This window comes from Euprymna scolopes, chromosome 14, assembly GCF_053919585.1.
Source record: "Euprymna scolopes isolate OS-2025 chromosome 14, ASM5391958v1, whole genome shotgun sequence".
Classification (NCBI taxonomy): domain Eukaryota; kingdom Metazoa; phylum Mollusca; class Cephalopoda; order Sepiida; family Sepiolidae; genus Euprymna; species Euprymna scolopes.
Window position 1 is genome coordinate 66505551 of NC_136495.1, and position 24141 is coordinate 66529691.

The 24141-nt window shown below is 31.3% G+C and overlaps 1 protein-coding gene across 9 annotated transcripts in view; it reads right to left on the minus strand.

Annotated features, from left to right (window-relative positions):
• Positions 1-24141, minus strand: part of LOC145293050 (twitchin-like) — a 359249-nt gene that overhangs the window by 252757 nt on the left and 82351 nt on the right. For all 9 annotated transcript variants that reach the window (XM_080139370.1, XM_080139366.1, XM_080139369.1 and 6 more), the window contains 12 exons: positions 22935-23076; positions 22303-22430; positions 20757-20849; positions 18281-18475; positions 15538-15837; positions 13074-13225; positions 12417-12692; positions 7252-7423; positions 6584-6689; positions 4095-4291; positions 2030-2202; positions 89-218 (listed from right to left, as the gene is read on the minus strand). In XM_080139370.1, coding sequence (XP_079995496.1) covers positions 89-218; positions 2030-2202; positions 4095-4291; positions 6584-6689; positions 7252-7423; positions 12417-12692; positions 13074-13225; positions 15538-15837; positions 18281-18475; positions 20757-20849; positions 22303-22430; positions 22935-23076 — 2064 coding nt within the window. The remainder of the gene's footprint in view (positions 1-88; positions 219-2029; positions 2203-4094; positions 4292-6583; positions 6690-7251; positions 7424-12416; positions 12693-13073; positions 13226-15537; positions 15838-18280; positions 18476-20756; positions 20850-22302; positions 22431-22934; positions 23077-24141) is intronic.

Genomic DNA, 24141 nt, shown 5'->3' on the forward strand with positions numbered 1-24141 from the left:
ATATACAAATAATTATTTAAATACAATACGATTTTGATCGACTTGATTGTTATAATACTAGAATACTTATAATATATGAACCGCTTACCTTTTGATGGTTTAGCAAAGACAGGCTTTGATGAAATACTTGGATCTGAAGATCCCGCCTTATTCACTGCCTTAATTCGATATTCATATTCTTTGTTCTCAGTCACTTTATCATCAGTGAAGTTTGTTTCCTGTATTATATATAAAAAAAATAACATCGAGAATAAAATTTTTTAAAATGTTTATAATAGAGTTGGGTGCAAATTTAATTGAAGTGCACTATGTAAATGTTTCAAAATATTAAGCAAGTGATTTATATCTGTTTCACACCCATTTCTGAAGTGAATAAATAAGCATTCATCATGAGAAACTGTTTGAAAGTACAAACGTACTTTATTTCCAAGCATACAAATATAACAAAACATAAATTAGATATGTATTAAGTAAAGCAAGTAGTTTGTTTATGGACTATATAACGACTTGAATGAACTTGTACGTGTACCCACTAGTTTGACTGTGTAAAGTTAAGAGACGCGTTGGCAGCATCTTCATCGTAATTTCCTTCCAGAGGTCGCCCAATTACTTTCTGGATAATATCCTTCTTATTTAAACCATTTTTACAATCATTATTTGTATTCGGCTAAATGGACCACTGCCACCATTTCAATAAATTTGTAAAATAGAAAATAACTTCAGAAATCTAAAAGAAATCAATCATGAAACAGATGTAATGTTTAATAAATTAACTTGATTTTCCAACATAGTTATAGTGTATGTATATATATATATATATATATATATATATATATATATATATATATATATAGTAAGTTATGAAAATATATTTTATAGCTTACTCAATAATTTAATCAATACATAAAATATATCTCTCAACATTTTATGTAGACACATACAGCTTGTTTCGTATTTTAAAGAGTCATTGGTATCGATTCAAATTACTGACCTACCTACCAACTGTTCGTACTTTGAATTCTGGGTCCTGTAACCCAACATCGTTAAAACGTGCCTCGAAGATCACCTGCACGATTGATACATGTAAATACATTTTCAAATTATCAATACAATTCCATACATACTAATACTAATTATATTAAAAATGTTCAACTAAGGGGAGATAACTACATACATATATAGTGTCTGCATTCTTACTTTGATTCCAAGTCTTAATGTGCTTTTCACATATATTATGTTAATCATTATTGGAAAACATTTATAAAGCTGAGTGTAAATTAAATTTATAATATTTACTACATTTGTTCTTCACGACAACTTTTTATGCGATTTTGAGAATGATAAAATATTTTATAAAAACTGAAATAAATGAAAATACAAAAATAGCATTGTGGTTCGATAGCTTTTTTTACCATCCCACACGTTAATTGAATAATATAGGTATAAATAATAGCTCCTATTTTGATAAACGCGGATATATTTATATATGTGCATATTAACATTTTAATGAAATAAAACAGGATACAATGCAAGTGAAATATCTTTTTTTAAAGATCGGTCAGAAAATAAAATATAGCTCTCTAGTCTCACCATAACTCTTACCCTAACCGTGCTGAGAATAGTTTTTTCTCTAAATTGTCCTTTGTTATTATTTATATTTGGACTGATGTTCTAAGACACCTTTTATAAGCATTTCAATTATTGACTTTCAGATGTTTATCAAAATTTGTGACACTTTACACCTAAAAAAATTAACTGATTTAATTTAAAAGGTTAATATATCCTCATTAATTAAATACGCGTTTTATTTAAATGTTTTTGGTAACTCACCAATTTTGATAGATTTGTAAATTTAAACCAGGGGAAAACTTCGAAATATGGTTAATACAAAATAAGAAATTGAGGCAACTATGATTACTAATTATGAGATGTTTTTATTTATATTTTCTGTGTGAAGAAAATTTACCAATGAATTGCAAAATTGATGTTGAGATTATTATGAAGCAGTTAAAGAGAAGCTAAAACTTACCTGAACTGGAACTCTGTTCACTTTGACCCAGCGGTTACCTTTAACTTCCTTGCGTTCAATATCATAACCAGTAATTGGTGAACCACCGTCGCTCTCAGGCTTTTCCCACTTGAGATCAATGTGACTTCTGTCATGATCAACAATTGTTGGTTGGCTTGGAGGATGAGGTTCATCTGAAAGGAAGAAAGAAAATTTTACATGCACATACTAACTTGTGTATATTAACTCAAATGTAGATACAATTATTTTAAATTGGCCTGTAAATGATAGGAAAATTTATATCGATGGCGATATTCGTACTTATGCAGGACACATGGTATCATGATGCCATGATTAGAATGTATGTGTGTAAATAACCTTATTGTGGAAAAAAATCTTCCATAATGATACAAATTATGAAATAAATGTGAAAAGAAATAGAGTTTCCTTATGGATAGCATCCGTTTTATTTATTTACATGATCACCAAAAAGGATTAAGATCTCAGACAAAAAAGGATTAAAATCTCAGACATTATGAATGTTATAAAAATTTTGATGATAGGCTTAAACAATTGTATGCTCTGAATCGAAAATAATGAAATGTGTTTTTTGATGAATTTGTACGAATTTGTTCCCTGCATTCAACGTAGTTCATATAATATAAATATATTTATAGTTCTTATTCCTAACATTATTGAGCTACTTTAACATCTTTGCGTTATAAAAATTTATAGTTCAAGTATAGATATATACTATGATATATATATATATATACATATGTACGTATATCGCATACCATCGATATAATGCTCCCTATCTTGGGTTGAGCATATTGGGGAGTGATATACAAATTACTATTAGCATATTAAGCGATGCTCTTTGTGTAAACAAATTGAGCTTAGGTATTTGGACAATATCAAAACAGTGTTAATTCAATGCCTGCATAGCAGCAGCAGCTGAATAGCACAATGGTTAGAGGCTCCGACTGTCGTTTGGGCGGTTGCGTTTCGATCCTGGCTTGAGGTAGTTGCTTGTCTAGCCATACCGATGATCTGTGAAACCGTGAAACAGTACTGTATGTGGATGACTATATATATATATATATATATATATATATATATATATAAAATTTGATAATGAAATATTAATATCCAGAGACATTGTTACCGGGCATTTTGGACTTTATTCCCCGATGGATAAAAGCAATACTTGTTCATGAGAGGTGCGATTCAAATTATGCAACCAATGTATTCATTATTTCTTGAAATAGAATAAAATGGTGAAAGAAGGATTACGAAAATATAGCTGTATTAGTGGAAATGTTAGATTCATAATACTAAGGTTCTTTTGAAAGTATTCTTAATTGCAATGAGTGAGATCAAAGTTCAAATACATTAAAGCAATAATTAGGGAAATACTGCTATAGTGCAACTTGGACGGCAATGGATCCTATACATCAGGCGTTATTACATGAAAAATCCTTTTAATTTTGTGGGGTTCAGATCTCTTGTGTAATCCCTAAAGGATTCTTATTTTGTCAAATTGTAGAAAACGATACCACGATTGTGGCTCATTTATCTGGGGTTTAATTCTTAACTTAATTTATTTTCCGTGAAAATAATTTAAAACATTAAAAGTAACCTTGTAACATTGTATTTATTTTCGGGTTGATTACTGTAAATACTATTTTGAAATAAATATGAAACCTATTTTCATTTTAATTCGTATATGTGATGATTAGGACTATGACAACAGCATATTCTTTTCCTTGTTTTGATTCTCAGGTATATATCCAGTGATATCTTATATGTTTTTATGTAGAGTGATGTGGTTCTCAGTTGATTAATTGTCTGTGTCGGATATATACTCGAGAGTTAAAACAATGAAAAGAATATGCTGTTGTCATAGCCCTAGTGATCATTAACAGAAATTTATCTATAACAATGGGAGAGTTTACATTGTATATCTTGGAAAATGTTCCTTTGTATGAAAATTCCGTCAGTATATTTTTATATATAGTAACAAGAGTAATAATGTTTTCCTCGGTAAAAAATAAATAATATATAAGAATATGTTTAGACTCACCATATGGATTCTTAGCCACAATACTTTTTTCTGTTTCAAGTGGTTCACTAAGGCCATGCAGATTCTCAGCTTTAACACGGAATTTGTATTCATGACCTTCTTGAAGATTTTTAACCTGCAGTTTAGTACCAGTCACTGAGCTGCTGACTTTCTCCCAAGTGCCCTTTGTTGGGTCAAATTTCTCCACAACATAACCACTAAAACACAAATATAATGCATATAGATCAAAAAAGAAAAGTGGAAAATTACCACAATTAATAAATGTTATCTTTTTAATTTTATTATTAATTCTCTGATATAAATCATAATCCCATTGTTACACCGGTTCTTGCAAGGTCACCAAAATTAAGCAAAATTGAGCCAGTACCAGATGGGTGACTACAAAGCACTATATATTCAGGTAAGTGAGTATGTATAATACTTGCAGGAGATGAACGTCTTTGCCTTGCACAGTTCGATATCATCCCTGAATAAGTTGTAGGATTTGTTACCCTCCCTCTAATATTCTGGCGGATTACTATATAGGAGGCAGATGGAATTTCTTAGCCATGGCGAAAACAATACATTTAGGAAAAAGCAGACTTTGTTGAAAAACCAAAACTGAGGGGGGCACTTTTGGCCATTTTACTTCTAGCAATGGTATCACAAACAAACAAATTACTTCCAATATATCATGAGCCAACACGGAATTGGGAAGGCTCAGAAAACTGTCATGAGAATGTTTATGACCGTGTGCTACCTAGTCTAACCAGCAAACCATAATAAAATATTAAAATTACAAATATAATATCACATGTTTTTATTTTTTTTCAAGAGTAGTTATTTTTACTATTTTATATTATAATTTCACATGACAACTGGATACAGCAAAAACACTTTATTAAGAATAGATAAGGCAGTGTCTGAAATATAACTGTAAAAATATGATAAGAATAACATTCTGAAACATAAGTTTAGAATGAAAAAATATTTTCCACCTTTCAGTAGCATATGAGATGTCGTATTTGCTTAATACTCGCACACAAGCAAATATTGAAAATTCTTGAATTTTTAATAACATCACTAATAAATACTGAAATATATTTTGAGAGCAGTTCATTCAAATAATTATATTTTAACATTGGCCAGAATTTATGTCCTTTATAAGACACTGTTAAAGACAAAAGGGAAAATGGAATATCATATTTTACTGCACAAATACAGTTTAGTCTTGAACATGCAGACGAGTTTCAAATAAAGAGGCAGACATATAATTACACATTATTCAGAAATAGTTCATGTATAGAATTGCAACACAAAACAAAGTGACATTTATAAAAAGAAATTGCATTTATCTAAGCGGACACATTGCTTTGCCGTGTTAAATATAAAATACTTTTTATGAAAAAGTGTGCATGTTTGTAGAGGGCTTCCTGACTGGGAAAAGGTTATTGCTGTCCCCCTCTAGAGTGGATGATCTGACTTCCGTCGGCCCGAGCGCGAGCATTAATAAAAGATAATGTTGATGTGGAGGAACCAGTCCTGGATACAGTACAGCCTGTCCGAATCACTTAAACACCTGTGGGCATTTTATTAGCTGTATTAGTCCAGGAAACAAATTTGGGGATGAGACATTAGTGACAGTCTACCCCCCTCCACAGTTAGAATGTAAACTGGACGATACCTATCATTATAGACTATGTTAATGGTGCCCTAAGCATAGCTCTCCTCAATACTGAGTCCTCACCTTTCATTTTAGGTGTACAGCGATGTCTATTTTGGCCAAAGCAGAAGATTGAAATAACTACATTGACTAGCGCTATGCAGGCCTGTTGCTGAAAAGGCATTATTAGGAAGTGCACAGAGACTGGCAATCAGCGTGCTCATTGTTCAAGAGAAGCGTCTTGATTTTGATATGCTACTTATCATCAACTAAGATCAAAGTATAGTATCTGTTCTTCAGGTGCTACACTTCAATTTCTTGTTCTCTGTCTGTGGAGGAGAAATGCTTCACGTCTAAGACAATTTTTATTTTTGTTCCTTTTCTCCACGTTAAAAAACGACCCTGTTGTCTAACTCTGTCCCGTGGGGAGGGGCGTTGTAAATAGGAACTCTAAAAAGGCACTAAGCGGCATTTGCATAAGGCAATTCGGGAGTGTTGGGTTTGGGGAGATAAAACCCATCTATGCAGACGATCGTATTAATGAAGCTGATTTTATTGGATAAGCAGAAGAATGTGTGGATTGCAGATTGGACATAATTAGCAAGTAAAAAACTCTTCTCTCTACAATTGTAAACTTTTATAGTTTGAACAGATTTGCATGTATGAAAAACTAATTAGCACGAGATAAATATAAAAAAAAACTGATTGAAAGCATGAGAGTTAATTTTCAAAGAGCAGAGAGAAGAACGGTGAGAAAGTGCTGGTACTGAAAATCTGTTGGAAAATTCCATTGCCTTTGTAACCTTATTATTTTAATTATCAAAAATAGATTTTACTTAATACTTACGTGATATCACTTCCTCCCTTGTCCAAAGGAGGTTTCCATGTAAGCAAAGCACCTTCTTTGGTAATATTTGAAACTTCCAAAGGTCCTTCTGGTCGAGTTGGGCTACCTATAATTTGAAAATATGATGTGTTTAGCCGTCATTTTATTTTTAACTATGAATGTTATATATTAATGTTATATATATGAAAACAAAAGGTACAACTTATTTAATATTAGAAAACATCCTGTGTTGGGGACTTTTAAGTATAAATTTAGTACTGAATAAAATAAGACTTTCAGGATCACTATATATCAAAATATGTCTCTGTTTTGGCATTTAACTATGTCCGGTGTATTATTTAGAGGCTCTTTATTGCTATTCATCCCAGTTGCACTCAAATTCAAAGTGATAGTACTTAACTTGCCATGTTTCCGGTTTGAATTAATAAGTAAATCTATTCTCGTTACAAGAAACTGCGCCCGGTGATAAAATACATACAAGTTTACATCATGAATAACTGATTAAAGTCAACACAATTAATTGATTAATTTAGCGAAATGCCAGTCTTCGATTTTGAAATCATCTTAAAATGGGTAAAGTGTGAATTTCTTACCTTAGCGATATCAGCTAATTTTCAATTATTTTAATGTTTACGTATAACTGTGACTAAGCTATAGTAGATACTTACTCAGGACAACAACAGATATCGATCCCGAATCTGAGCCATGTTCATTCTCAACTGTAATGTAGTATTCTCCAGTATCAGAACGAACAGCAGACTTGCAGGTAAGAACCGACTTTTTCTTTTCGTCTGCAATTGGAATATTGGGTGTGGACTGAATTGGTATAATCTTTCCATCCTGTAAAGAAGAATTGGAGAAAATTACGTTTAAATGGAATATCACCTTTCGCAGTAGAAAAATAGTCTAAAATGACTTAAAAAGGAAAAGGTTGGCTATAAATAAAACTTGAAATAAGAATCTTAAACAAGTATCAAAATGCCATAACACTAAGAAAAATGCCTTCAGTTAGGAAGGGAAAATTTAAAAATATAATGAAAATATTCAATCAAACCTAACGCATAGCGTAGGTAGTCTTTATTTTCATAAATATAATTAACTCCAATTTAATTGTTTGTTTATGGACATCATCTGCTATAAAAACTCTTGACCTGATTTTCACATTTTTTCATATTGCCAAGCGAACTTAGGGTTATTGACAGCATTAATGGAAGACATGTATTTTTGATTCATATCAAATATTACCTTCTTCTCAACGTTTGTGTACAGACACAATTAAAACATATTTTGCTGCGAGGATGCACTTTGGAGAGTAATGATATAATATGAACGTCTAAATGTCGTGTAGAAATTTATTATTTATAAAATGTTCCTATTATTCTCCATAGCTAAGTAAAAATTCCAGTAGAATTAGTTCACAGATGATAGTATGAGTTTCTTCGGTTTTTCGATTGTATTTCGAGTGTATCACAAAAATGAGTACACCTCTATATTTCTGCAGATGTTTAAGTATATCTCTCATGGGATAACACTGACAAAATGACACCCTTGACACAATGAAAAGTAGTCTATGTGCAGCTTATAGAACAGTTCATTTATTTTCCCCTCAAAAATATATATATTAAAAGCTAAACTCCTTCTTACACTCCTAAGAAACTACACCCCTAAATGTCCAAACGAGTATTGTTTGTCACTTTCCCTCTAAAATGTCATGTGAGTCATTAGTGTTACTAGGCCCATGTGTGCATAGGAAGCAGGTGTATTCAACTTACACTCTCTCATACTGGTCACTGAAAGTTCCAACATGGCACCGCACTCTGAGGATCTTAAAAGACATATTGTTGCATTATATGAAGATGGCCAAGGCTACAAGACCATTGCCAACATGCTGAAACTGAGCTACTACACAGTGGCTAAGATCATCGAGCATTTTTAAAGAGCAGAGTCCACTCAGAGGAGGCCTTAGGGAGGTCGTCTGTAGAAGTTGAGCACACATGCTGAGCATCATATCCAAATGCTTTCTTTAAAAGATCAGCATAGGAGTGCTGTCAGCATTGCTGTAGAGATTGAAATCATGGCGGGGGAGAGGGGTTCAGCCTGTTAGTTTTCAGACAATACGCCACACTTTACATCAAATTGGTGTGCATGGTTGCCACCCCAGGAAGAAACCTCTTCTGAATATGATATGCAAGAAAGCCCGCAAACAATTTGCTGAATACATGTCAACAAAGTACATGGATTACTGGAACTATGTCCTATAGTCTGATGAGATGAAGATTAATTTGTTTGGTTCCAATGGAGGCGATCAGGTGAGGAGTGCATATGCTTTTCTTAAAGAAACCTCTTCAAACATTATTTACACCATTAAGATAGACTAAAACAATTGTACTAAAATAAAAAAAATGTTCCTTAGTTCATTTGTGAGAATTTTTCCCTGCCTTTGATGCGTTTTTCATAAAATTGAAATATTTTTTATTAAAATACCACTTTATTATTAATGTACTACATTACCTAGCTATTATAGAACTTTGCGTTATCAACAATTTATATTTAAAATGTTTAAATTCACAACCTATATATATATATATATATATATATATATATATATATATATATATATATATATATATATGATTACTTCATTTAATCACATAAATTAATGCACAAAGATATAATTTTATGTAAAAATTTTACAGTATCTACTTCGACAGTGCTCAATACATACGTAGAGCTAGGTAGTAATGTATGAAAATATTCAGGGCAATTAAGCTACAAAGAATATTAATTGCCATATATCTTTTCATAACCTACTATATATATATATATATATATATAGTAGGTTATGAAAAGATATATATATATATATATATATATATATATATATATATATATATATATATATACTAGAAAAAGTACCCGTCGTTGACTGGGTTCAAATACAGCCTGCATAAATGGACTCTGATTTATGAACATATGATGGGTTATGAAAGGGAAGGGTTGTAAAGAGATAACTTTTGAATTTGAGGATATCAAAACCAAAGCAAAATATGATGAAAGTAAAAATAAAATTGATAAACCCCATAATTTATTATACCATACCTGTTCACACTGAAACACTTATCACAATATTCTGTGTATCTATATTAACAAACCTTGTTAAACTTTGTGGCATATTTCCATTCTATGGAGGTCAGGTGCGAACGAACACCTCATAATTTTATTATACCATATTTCTTCAAACCGAAACATAATTATTAAAGTATACTTACGCAGATAGATATGAAAAGTCTTTATTAAAGTTTGTGCCTATTTCAATTCTATGGAGGCCAGGCGCGAACGCAGACCCCACAACTTTATTATATCATCCCTATTTAAGTTTAAACATACTTATCAAAGTATTATTATGTACATCTATATCAAAAAGACTTGTAAACGTTTTTTTTTTTTAATTTTTACATTTTTTATTTCAATACTTTCTGGACCAGGCGCGTATGCAGATCCCACAATTTTAATGAATCATCATTATGCCAGATCAAACATACCCATTCCTGTGTCTCGATAATCTTCTCTCATTATATGGGATCAGTTTTCTATAATAGTCAACCATATAGGAGCCTATTCGTGACCAGACACGCACACAGACGTTCAGATTTATATATATATATATATATATATATATATATATATATATATATATATATATATATTATGGACGTTTTAAAAGCCAAAAGCAATGCGGAAAGGACCGGAATCACAAGAGTAAAGAAAAGAAAGAAAAACAAACAAACAAATAGACGGGTATGTTCGAGTAGACAAAAAATAAATAAAATACAATTATCCCCAGCTACCTACGGTTTTAACTAGTCACATCTTACTGCAGTCCTAACCTCTATCTGTAGTCCTGTTGTCTTCCGCCATCTTGAATATATTTTTGTTTTCTTTTTTCAAAGGGGAGGAATTTCTCCGGAAATTAATCAAAGCTCCGTACCACCAACGGACTTTATATACACCGGACATACCAACAACTTGATTACAAATTAATTATATAACGAGGAGAGGAATAATAGATGAATAAATATTAGATATTTCTCTACTCGACCATACTCGTCTATTTGTTTGTTTTTCTTTCTTTTCTTTACTCTTGTGATTCCGGTCCTTTCTGCATTGCTTTTGGCTTTTAAAACTTCCATATATTCCTTTACCAGCAATGCTTAAAGCACAATGCCATTTACTTTAACATATATATATATATATATGTATGTGGATGACTATATATATATATATATATATATATATATATATATATATATTTATTTATATATATATATATATATATATATATATATATATATATATATAAATTGATTGATTGATTGATCGTAAAAAAAGAGACAAAAGAGATACACCATTTCTGATGGAGATTAGCAATTGTTGAAGCCATCCTCAAGAAACTTGTAACACAACTGCTAGCATAGTCTATGAGCATAATCATTTCACCAGTCATTTAACCTTATCAACAATCTGCTAACATTACAACTGTATAAAATCTGTATCACTATGAACAGTTACGTTTTTTTGATGAAGACACTGTCTGTTGTCATTTTTTTAATAAAAAAATTTAAGATTAATATTTTATTTTAATAACTTAATCATTACGTTTTATTTGGTGAAATATATTTATTACATTATGCAAATAAAGGAGTTAATAAGGTGATGTAGTTTGCTTGAAACATTGTTTAATATGTACATAGAGATTTTATAGAAGACTGTCACAATGCAAGAAGTGACAATATGCCCATGGTCAGAAAGAAGACACAAACGAAGTAATTATTTTTATTTTAAATGTTTATTTAGTAAATCTTACTTGATTTAGTCTCAGCATTTATAAAGTGATCTAATGTGTCTACCTGCGTTTCATAATATATTTTGAGGTAAAACCTCCTTATCAAATAATGGATGTTTCAAATCTGCTGAATCTTGTGTGAAATTAAGCACTAGTAATATTGTTTTGCATTGGATTACCGCAGTAACCCTGCACAAGTGAACTTAAATGTTTTTATTTAACAAGCAATCAGGTAAAAATAAAGTTGACATTTAAAATTCTCTAAACAATTAAGTGATTACCTGCGTTGTTTATTCATCCATCAATATAGTTTTCGTAGTTTTAAAGTGTGTATCACTATGTGTAGATTTAACTTATTTACTGTTTCCCCTTTTTAATGGTTTAAAGAAAGATTGATGCCTCTGTTCAGTCTCAAGAGACAATGGAGACTCCTGTAAGACCAGCTGTGAGTGTAATTGAGAGGCGAAGGTTGCGTCATCCCTAACAACACCTTTTCTGAATCTGTACTGCTTGGGTTCAGTGGCAAGGAGAGGCCCAAGACTGACTGGAAATAATGCCAAGATAAGCAGAGGGCACATACAGCACCTGGAATTCCCAAATGGTTACCTATTTTAGTACTGACTAGGCTCAACGTTGCTTAACTTCAGTGATCTGACAGAAACCGGTGTGTCAACGTGATTATACAATAATTAGAGAAAGATTAGAAAACATATATGTTTGTAATCTTACATTAACGCCAAGTAAAACCAGTTACAGAGCTATATTTCAGCAGATATTATTGTATTTATATATATATTCAAATCTTTGTCACCGTTTTTATTTTCTTCACTTTTTTCCTTTTTATCTTTACCTTTCCCAACTCCAGTGTAAAATTGACACTAAATTATAAGTCGTACGTTGTGCTTTAATATTTGTTACCTGATTTCTTTTACAAATGCTTTAATAATCAATCACGTAACAATGAACCATAATCAATTGGTTCAAACTTACCAATCCTTTCTTGCTCCAAGAGACAGTCGGTGGAGGTTCACCAATGAAGGTTGGTTCCAAAATGAAGGACTGATCTTTCTTACACTTGACGTCCATTAAGCTTCCAGGATCAATTCTTGGCTTAACACGACGAGCTTTGGTGATAACAGGTGATGAACAAGGACTTGGCATGGAATTGCCGGCTTTGTTTTTGGCAATAATGCGGAATTCTTGTTCCTGGTTTTCTTTCAATCCTTTTACAGTTGCTTCTCTCTGTTTACCTGGTACTTCCATTACCTAAAAAGTAATAAACATTATAAGTGAAACATTAATGCTATCATATATGATGACAATGATAATTATAAGTAATAGATGCAATCAAGATGAGGATAATTATAAAGAAAAACATATACTACTAGATTATTCAAACATCCATTGATCTGGAGTAGGTATCCACCTCTATTAAGAACATAGTTTACTTAGATACTCAACAACAGTGGCTTCGATAAAAAACACAACCACCTATATAATCAAACTAAGTCAACTTATGAGGCTGAGAGTCTATTGGTTATTTTCTACCGGTATTCTTTAAATATCGATATCAATATGATTATACACTCAGACTCCCAGTATCAATAGTCATTGACTTATTTGAAAGAATCTGCAAAAGAGGCTTACTGGTTCCCATTCTCCTGTTCTATTGTCCTTCTTCTCAATGATGTATCCTTCAATAGGTGCACCGCCGTCTCTCTTAGGTGCCTTCCACTTAAGTTGAACATGGTCTTTGTCATAATCCACAACCTCTGGTGTACCAGGTTTATCTGCTGGGTCTAAATAAGAAAAGAAACCGATATGTAGTCAAAATTTTGCGTAGATAGAAATAATATAAAAACTTATGACTAAGTTGATTTAATGAAGTCGTATAAGATAAAAAGGTTGAGTTAGATGTTTTACAATATTTGGATACATACTAATCTGTGGCCTGAACTGTGTTTGGTAGCATCATGATAATTAGTGTAATGATATGCTGTGAATTGTTTCATTTTATGTAAGTTTTAAAAGTCATTTTAATGAATTAGCAACGGTTTTTAATTCCATAATGTATTTTTTACAAATTCTAAGAGAGTCTTAACATCATGAATCAAACACATTCTTTGAGTGGAAAGTCAGGACACAACTGGTCGCAATAAAATATCTACATGTTTCAAGAAGTCACAAGAACCTCCACGATCAGTTAAATTTGGGTAGATCCAATGAATGCAGAGGCAAATCCATTTATTACTATTCAGAGTGTACAGAGAGAGCTTTGAATTCTATAGTCCGGTCAGTTTAACTATTTTTATGATCTCAACAAAGTATCCAGAAATTCTGAATTACAAAGTGTTTGGCTCACTACATATTTTTGTTTTAATGTACGGCATAATCACGTTGGCACACCGGTTCCCGCTGGGTCACCGAAGTTAAGCAACGTTGGACATAATACTAAATGGGTGAATATTTGGGACTTCCAGGTACTGTATGTGCTCTCTGCTTATCTCGGCATTATTTCCAGTCGTCCTGGACTTCTTGCCACTGGACTCAATCAGTGCTGATTTAGGAGAGGTGTGGTTGGTGATTGCGCAACCCTTGCTTCACAATTACACACGCAACTACCCCTACAGGGGGTATCCTTTGTCTTTCAAGACTGAACGGAGGCATCGATTTTTGTTTTGCTATTATTAAATTATTAAACTCCAATATGAGTTCAATTGTAAAAACAAAGAACTGTGCGACATTAGACAGGTTCTATGCATGAAATTAAATGAAAAATAAATAAAGATTGATATGTTACTATATCTGAAAATATTCTGTTCTTTAAATCAAGTTTAATCTGTTAATTATGAATATATTAACATATTTATAGTGAAGTTAAAAAAATGTATTACTATTAAATGGAGAGAAAGGGAAAATACTATGAAAATAATCCAAATAACTTCATATACATTAAAACAGAAAAGAAATAAAACTATTTCAATATTTGTTTCCGTTCTCATATTTAATGGCTTTTGCATCATATAATGTAGAAGCTCAATATTTGTCATAGATGATTTATTGTATAAAAATTAATTAAAAGCAAATTTTCTTTATCACTCATAAAGTAAAACAGGAGTTAATACTTTTATCAACACTATCGATGCATATGCAATTTATCAATACTATCAATGCATATGCAATTTATCAATACTATCAGTGCATATGCAATTTTCTTGGCCTTCAAGCCAAGATCATACTGTAGTATCTGTTCTGATGTTACACTTCACCTTTTCTATCCCCAGTCAGTGGAGGAAAAATCCTTCATGACTGAGACAATTTTTATTTTTGTTCCTATCCAGAGTGCCTTTTTGGAGGGATTTGGATTTTCCCCACATTAAAAACCGATCTTGTGTATAACTCTGCTCTCGTGGGGAGGCAAGTAAATAGGAACACTATCAATGCATAATCACAAGATATCATGTTTTAAATACGTATTTCCATATCATTTGAAATGCATCTTTTGTATTAAACAAAATCGTAAACGTTTCGTTGTGACTGTTCAATAGCATCATTCATTTCACGCTTATTTAATTCTAAAAAATTATTGTAAATAATACTGCGAACTGGAGGTTCACAGTTTCCTATGATATTTGAGCATGAGTGAATATAGTAAACGCAACTCACTATATAGAAATTAAATTGTAGCGGTTATATATGCAAACATAATCCAAAAGGTACAAGAGATGAACTGAAGGTTTAGAACCACAGCTCTAACTAAATATTTATGTTTATATAAATAAATTTATATAAATATTTATGTAAATATACATAAATATATATATTTATATAAATAATAAGTCGAGTAGAAAGCGGAACTGTGGTTTAATTTAATAAGCAATATAACTCTTGCTTCCCTTATTGTGTTCTTTAGTCCTCACATTACATGAGCGATCATTCTGACAAAGGGATAAGCATTGCTTTTTTGTAGGTTGGGATCTCATCATCTAATACTTATTGTTGGTTAGTTTTTAACCATAAAGTGGTATTTTTAGCTGCTTACGTCAAGTGGCTTCATACGAATTTCCAAAAAAAAATAGGTGTATTAGTTATAGCTATTTAAGTGACTTACTCCAAGGATCTTTGGCTATGATTTCACCATCAGCTGTCAATGGTGCACTGGCTCCTTCGGAGTTGACTGCCTTTACTCTGAATTGGTAACGTTTGTTTGGCGTCAGTCCTGTTACTTTGCACTTCAGATTATTACACTTTTCCACTTCAACCCAATCACCACGGCTTGTATCCATCTTTTCCACGATGTAATGTTTAATAGGGCAACCACCATCATCTTTCGGTTTGTCCCATGAAAGCATGCATTTATCCTTGAAGATGTCATATACATCAAGAGGTGCACCAGGTGGTGTTGGTTTATCTGAAGAGAAAAAAAAAAAAGAAAACAAATTTAATATTGCAAATTCTGGTATTTCTCAATAAAAAAAAAATATTGGTATGTGTGTAATGTGTCAACACTTTTAGATTTACATTTAGACTGTTTTCTTTAGAGAAAGTTAAGAATAAATAAGTATTATTTATAGATATAATTTTCATTATTCTGTCCATAGTGATGGCTCTGGTCGACGATGATGAAATAGTTGTAAAGACCTCAAATTTAGAAATTGCTGTTGAGACCCGAAATTAGTATTTGCTTCGATTGAATGTAGAGTACGTTAAATTAAAAATTGGTCACAGATAATAGGTCATCTTCTCTATCTATCTATCTATCTTCTTCTATTCTTCTTCTATCTTCTTCTATCTTCTTCTTATCTTATATATATATATATATATATATATATATATATATATATATAAATAAAATGAACTCATTTTTCCCATCTGATTTTGACATTAATAGGATTAAAAATCAAGATATTTCATGCAAATATAATATGCACAAACGGCAGAACAATATCTGAGGTGTGTTATAGGCTTATTATTTCTCAAATACTCGATAATCTTAGATTTCTATACTTTTTCTGCTGAGAAGTCACGGCCAAAATCGGTTAAGATCAATGGAAGTGGTAAAATATTTTCTCTCTAATAAATTCCTCCTCCCCCTGCCACCACTTAACACCGTTTGGGGATCGTTCACAAGGAACAGTTGAGAAGAGAACACCGGTTTGGCTTCGTAGTTCTTTCATGTGAAGTTATTTAAAATCACTAAACTAAGCTGCAGTGCTCTGTGGCGTAGTGGTTAGCATGCTGGACAATTCAGATTATATTTTCACGTTCGCGCCGACCTACCGTAGTCGTTTTTTGTTTTTTTTTCCTAAACAACTGGAATGGACTTTTCTTGGTGGCCGAACTGTTAACGTTGCAGATGTTTTTTTTTTTTTTTTTTTTTCACACTTTATTTTCCTACTTTTACTCATGACTCCGGGTTTGATCCTTCCTACTTACCTACCATAACATTTTTTAAAACTCCCCCCGTCCCGGAAACAAACACTCGGGCAACGCCGGGTACCCCCGCTAGTTATTTAATAATTGTTCCCAAACTAATCTTAATAGACCGTCTACTATGATAATAACAAAATATTATGATATGATAATATTTTCTGATTGAAATCCAGCATAGGCATTTAATATGTACTAGATTGTAACGAAAGTCCTGTCCGTTTTCAACATTCAATTCAAGTCAATTCAATAGCAACAATATCAGATTGATTTAATCGTTAATGAGTTATCAGTCTTTTCTGTGACCTCTGTATATCTTTCAATAAGGTTTTTCAATGCCATATTCATAAAACTGTGTTCAAATTAAACAACAAAAAAAGTATATTACGTCTATGTACAACAAACCAGGAACATTGTTACCGAGACGTAAAGGACTACTGTAAGTTAGAGACCCTACTTACAGGGATATTATAAGTAGCGAGTTCAGGAGTGAGATGTTTGTTCACATTACCTTAAATTGCTGCATGATAGTACAGTCAATAAAACAGGAAACCAAGAAAGGGAATTTCGAAAGGTTAGCAATTCGAGGGAAGACACTATTAAGGTAGAATGCTTTTCGGAATATGAAGACCTCTATTGTGAAAGTGCTTTGTTATTGTCGGGTTGATCATATAAGTATTTACATTAATGTCCCGAGTTCATTGCAGCATTTTTCTGAGTCAACAGGTTATAACTTTTGCCCGTATTTAACTTGCTAAAATGTATAGTTTGTATATGGCCGCAATATGTAACTAATGTTTTTTTAACTTCGCCATTTTTTGAAGCGATTTTATTTAAATCTCCTCCAAATCACGTCACTGTGCATACAACACACACTCCATATATATCAACTAAACTTCTAACGAAGAGAAATATAACATGAAATTCGCAAAATATGAACCAAATAAAAGTGTTAAGGAAATCATGGCTCACTTTTTTAATAACCTTATAAATCTTTAATAATCCGTGGAGTTGAAAGTGAAATAAGAGTAAACGAAATCAATTGTTCCTTAATTTTGTCACTTCATGAATCTTGTCAGTTTCTGATATTATTGTTAACATTGAAAAGAAGTTGAAACCTTCTCATAACTCAGAATAAACGTGTTTGAAAAAATAAATTTGCAATTAATTGTCAGCTAATATGCTAACATATACTTGATTTTAATAAGAAATTCGTATTCTTTGATCAATAAAATAACAAAAAGCAAGCGTTGCAAAAATATATCTGTTCAATTCATAATTGATTGTTCGTGCTCTGGTTAAATATGGGAGGTGAGGTGGGAAGGCCTGCCACGTAATTTGCACAGAGTGATAAAAAGATTAAGGACAATCGAACGATCATGGAAATCAGATGATTATTTTGAGGAAATAAAAATGTATCTTACCGATGACTTTAACAATAATCGGAATTTTGTCAGAACCCATTTCGTTGGCTAAAGTCAGTTCATATTTGCCAGAATCTCCTCTCTGGGCATCAGGAATCACCAGACGAGTGCTTTTATCCGTTGTTTCCATGTCCATGTCTTCTTCTTTAAGAGGGACGCCATCTTTCGTCCACATTGCTTTTGGTAATGGAACAGCTGTAAAGATGAGAAATATTAATCAGAAAGCTTATTAAAATTTGTTTTGTTTTTAATGTTTCTAATTAGTTTTTATATGTGTATAGGTCCTTACTAATGAAGCCATGGATGGCTTCTGTCGCCGGGTTCGAATCTATCGACTGGTGTTAATTGTGACACCCTGCACTAATGATTTCCGAAAGGATGAAACATTAGTGTCCATAAGTATTTAATAATTAATATAGTAAATATATATATATATATATATATATAATGTGTGTGTGTATGCATATGTATATACATATGTTTATGTGTGTATCTATTTATGACAATAACGGATTTTTGTAAGATCAGTGAAATTAAGTGAAACTGTCTATTCAGATGATCGTTTGTGAATTCTAGTGGCCGTGTAAGCAAATGAATTTCTAGTAATATGCAACTACAATTAACAGTCCTGTTATGTTCGTTGTGGTCTGCATCTGTTAATGAATATATGGCATTTTTTATTTGTAGATCCAATTATAATCAGTTATATATATATATATATATATATATATATATATATATATATATATATATATATATACATATATATATTCAAAAAATTCGAATAAGAAGTACTATGTGAATATTATCGCCTGAGAATTTTACATCCAACTATTACAAACATAAAAGCATATTTAATATTAAAAAAACGTGGAATAAATAAAGAACTAGTGACATAATACTATGTTTACCAATAATCGTTGAAAAATAAAGTCCATGTAGAAGTTTAGACGATTGGTGTAGCTTATGTTTGAATGAGAAATGTGAAATTCTAAGCTTTAAATACCTCATTAAATCGACAAATACACAAAAAAGTGCATCACCCAAGTACAAAACAGAACAAAAGTAGAAGAATAGAAATCAGATAAACCGTTGGTTGAGAAGAGCCCTGCTATTAGGCAATGAAAACATTAAACTGTGGTGGGAATAACAACTAATCTGATTAGTTCGTTAACTCGACTAAACACCACGTTAGTATATAAAACATTTGGTAACACAATTCTTATGCATTAGAGCCTGATGATTCTATACGAGGGATAAAACACAGAAGTCTCAGTGTACCTTAACTCCCATAAATATATTTTTATAACATACTATATATATATATATATATATATATATAATATATATATATATATAGAGAGAGAGAGAGAGATTGAGAGAAAGAGAGAGAGCAGGTGTTCCTTAAAAATGATGCATAAAACATTATACACTAATTATTGAAGAAATCGGAAACTTTCGCTATCTTAATAAAAACTTTTACTATCTCAAGTACACCGTTTGAAAATATTTGGTGCGTTTGTAATGAATTTTTTTTCAAATGAAACGTACTCATTAGAGTTCAAATAATTGTCCTGCTATTATGACGTGAAAGCATATTTTTTCAAACAAACGGTAGCCATTAGAGTTCAATATATGCCATACGTTTATGAAATGAAATGAAATGAGTGTTTTATTTAATATCGATGTTATATACAAAGTCCTGTTTAAAATGTTGCACAAAATAACTAGCCTGAAACTAAATCCAAGTTCTGTTTGATTAGTGCAAGTTTGATGATGTAAATACACTAAATTGTAGAAGCCTTTGCGTCGTTTAATTTTGTTTCAGTTTGTAAGGAGTACTGATTCATGAAGTCTTCACTTAAATTTATTTAAAATAAATATAATGGGTCTAGCTTATTTAAAATTAAAAGAATGACCATGCTGTAATGCATGAAAGAATGATGCATTTAGTGAATTGTTATTTTTTATATTTTATATGTTATTTTTTATATGGTTTTAATGTTTACAAGACCACCAGGCATTTTTTCACCAATTATTGATTGGGGTAGTATATATACTTTCATTAGATGTGGGTGTTTTTCGAGAATATTTTGTTTTTAATATTTGCTTTATAGTCTGTGATGTAGTTTATATCATAAAAATATTTAGTTTATTTAGCGTATTTATATGCATTAAATTCCAAATTGAACAATTAGAATGCTAAATATGTGCCTGTGGTTATCGTATATGGTTAAAGGGTTAATAAATCTAATCGAATTGTTTGTTTACGCATCTTTTTAATTAATGAATAGTATTCCATGTATATGAGTTCATATATAGGTAGCCGTCGTTCCCGAAGGAAATGCAACATTTACAAATATGAGAATGTAAGATCTATCTTCCTTTCTGTTGTTAAAAAGTCAAACATAACATCAGAAGATGCTGAATCGTATGAAAAGAGAGCCCACCCACAAAAAAATAAACAGATGCTTACCCACATAAGGAAGATCCAACTCGATTTTCTCTCCCTTTCTGATGACAATTTCTTTTGGAATTTTGTTGGCATTTAACTTTGGTGGTTTAGGTTCTGCAATAACAATATACATTTTAATATATGGGGAAATGTGACACATGAAATAACCTTCAAGGGTGTGTTTAGAAAAAATAGATTGAGAATTGTTATTATTGAAAACATTTAAACTTAAATATTATATTATCAGGTCTAATTACTTTTCTATATTTAAACCAATAATTGTAAAAATAACTAGCATACTTATAAAATAAAATATAACAGCAAAATATCACATCAGCTCTTTTGGATTTTCTCAAATCATAATTGAAATTTCAGACAATATTATATGTAGAAGAAATAGTGGAAGTAGTTGAAGTAGTTCGATTTTTTATTGATTTCCAAAGGCTTTAATATTTACAACGAGGATAATTCCCCATATCATTACCTTGAAACATGCAATTGACACACCTATTTGGATTATGTTGGTATGCATTTGTGTAGTATTATGTAGATATTATTCAATAGCAATGCGTTTTTATACAAAAAAAATCTATAAATAAATAAATACACATTATAATTTCATATAATTTGGATTCTCCAGACTACTGTTCTCATCTTGAGCGGTATTTTCATAATGCTTCGGTCGAGGTAACCTCCGACCTTCTTCAGGTGTATCTTGTCGAACTCGGGAATTTGGATGGAATTTCGAACAGAACCCTTTATTTCCCTTATGAGGCTAGCATGCTCTCATTTCACCAGCCATGATTGGACAGAGATCTTAGGTAATCCACCAACGCTTTTTTTAAATTTTTATTTTCCCAAGATGTTATAGGAAAAAGACTAACCCACATGCGGCGAGCGATAAATGATGAATATTTATCTTCCCGAAATCGAGCAAATTAAATAGACAGGCGAGCTCCGTTGTTAACTCTGAGATATTACGATTTATATGTGATATAGAAAGTTTTAAGAAGTTGTGAACCGACCGACCGCTTCTCTGAAAAAAGCCTTTTGTAGACATACAGAAAAAGCGAACACACATACACACATACATACATTTTCGCTTTTATATTTATAGATGAAGAAGGTCGAAGGTTACAGACTGACACGTTGTGAAAATGGCACTCAAGATGAGAACAGTAGTCCAAAGAATCCAAATAATGTAAATAACTAATCCTCATCTCAAAAATTCAGTAACGTATTATAATTTCAGTTTTATTAGGTTTCAAATATCATCGAAATATAAAAATAATATCTAAATAATTTAGCAATTTCTTTATGTTTATAAAATACAAAAAGCTTAACGTTGCTATTTCATGAGAAAATGCTTCTTAAAATAATGACTTATCTAATTTTAAATCCATTTGCAATGAATTATTTTCATATGTTATTAACTATTTGCTACGTTCTTTTTCTATTTAAAATAAAACATACATTTTTATGTTTACTAATAATTCTGTAATGATGTAGATAAGTTTGATTAAGAGCACATAAGCAATTATTATTTAAATGCTTGTGTATGACTTACTTTCAACAACTTTGACCTCAGCACGCGTGGCTCTTTCACCAAATTTGCAGGCATACATTCCCGAATCCTTCAGTTCTGCTTTTTTAAGCACTAACTTTTGCAATTCACCATCACTGGTTTGAATGACGCTGTAAGAAAATACCAAGAATATTTCAGGAAAAATTAATCACGCATCAAAGAATTGAGAGTAAACCACTGTTGAAATGATACAAAAAAAAAAAAAACTCATATTGTGAGAATTTTATTTGTCACGTACAGTTATACATAGTATTTGATTATCTGTTATAATGACAAATAATTCTATGAATAAGAGACATTTACTAAAATTACGAATTATAATTATAATAATAATATTAAATGCATAGCACTATCTGCTCCTCATAAAATCGGTTCGCGTAAAATTAAAATATTGTAATGAAGTTGGATCAAAATTAGAATGAGGATTCTAGACATGAGGTTTTAGAAGATATATTCTGATTTTAATAATCTTTATAAAGGGATATTACAGTCATGCAAAACTGTTCAGGGACGAATATTTTTTTAGTTTAAGATAAACATAATTATGAAGTGTCAGGGGTTTTTTTTTTTTTGTTTTTTTTTGCTAAAAGACTAGCATGCGGTTCCATTCTTACCGATCAGAGGGTTCAATTGGTTTACCATCCCGTGTCCAATGAACAGGGATTTTGTGCGGATTGGTAGCAACACATTCAAGGACAATATCATCCTCTTCTCTCACATTTGTATCCTTCAACTTCTTGGAGAATTTGATGTCAGCTTGAAATAAAGAAAAGGAAATATTATTTTAAATACATTCATATCTACTCATCAACATTAATCTATATATTAAATGTAAAATATTGTATCTATGTGCATACTAATAATTTAGATAGTTAGAACAAAATTATTTTCATTAGTATTTGTAATAAAGCTCAGGACCTGTCATATGACGAAACAGCTACCTTTGGATTATTGAAATACCTATTCTTTTCAACAAAGAGTGTAGTCATTCAGCTTTAAAGAATCCAGGCCGACATTTCACAAGTAAGATTTTAGACTTAATAGGATGATGTCATCTAACAAACTATTATGTCAGACTTTGTTAAAGTCTTTAAATATATTAAGTGCTGTCACCTTAGCTCTACTTACCTAATCCAGTGGATGGTATATTAATTCAGAGATAACTCTTTAGATATCTGCAGTAGAACAGGATTGCCTAACTTCATATTCTTGATCAGAAAAAAGTTTAGCATTTTCGAAGTGTCAGACTATCGCTGAATTGATTAATGATTCCAAAGATTTATTGAAAAGCCATAGGAGAATTATAGGGCAATAATTTTGGCGGTCATGTCATTTAACCAAACTTTTGAAAACAAAAATAGAGACACATTACATTGAAGTACAGACTGTCAATATCAGTCAAAAATGTTTGACATGTAAAAAAAATAGGACACAAAAGTTCCCATTGAAGAAATATAATTAAAAATAAAACTCGGGTATGTTTAATGGAAACCTTAAACAAAGAAGGTTTGCACAAATATGTGACGGTAAAAATTCTGAATAAAGAAATTAAAATGCAATTAGACTCAGGTTCAGACTTTTTGATATTAAATTTAAATATATGGAAAAAAAAAAATTGATCCACAATGTTGAGATCACACAAAACAGCGAAGGCTGTTAACGGCACATAAATCAACTTTGAAGGAGTATTTTTGGCTAACATTACATTATTGGAAAAAAACTAAAAAATTAAAAATCTATGGACTAAGGAATACCACAAATGTACGCGCTTCGGACTGGATGCATGAATAGAATTTATGGGGCCTACTAATATCCATGTTC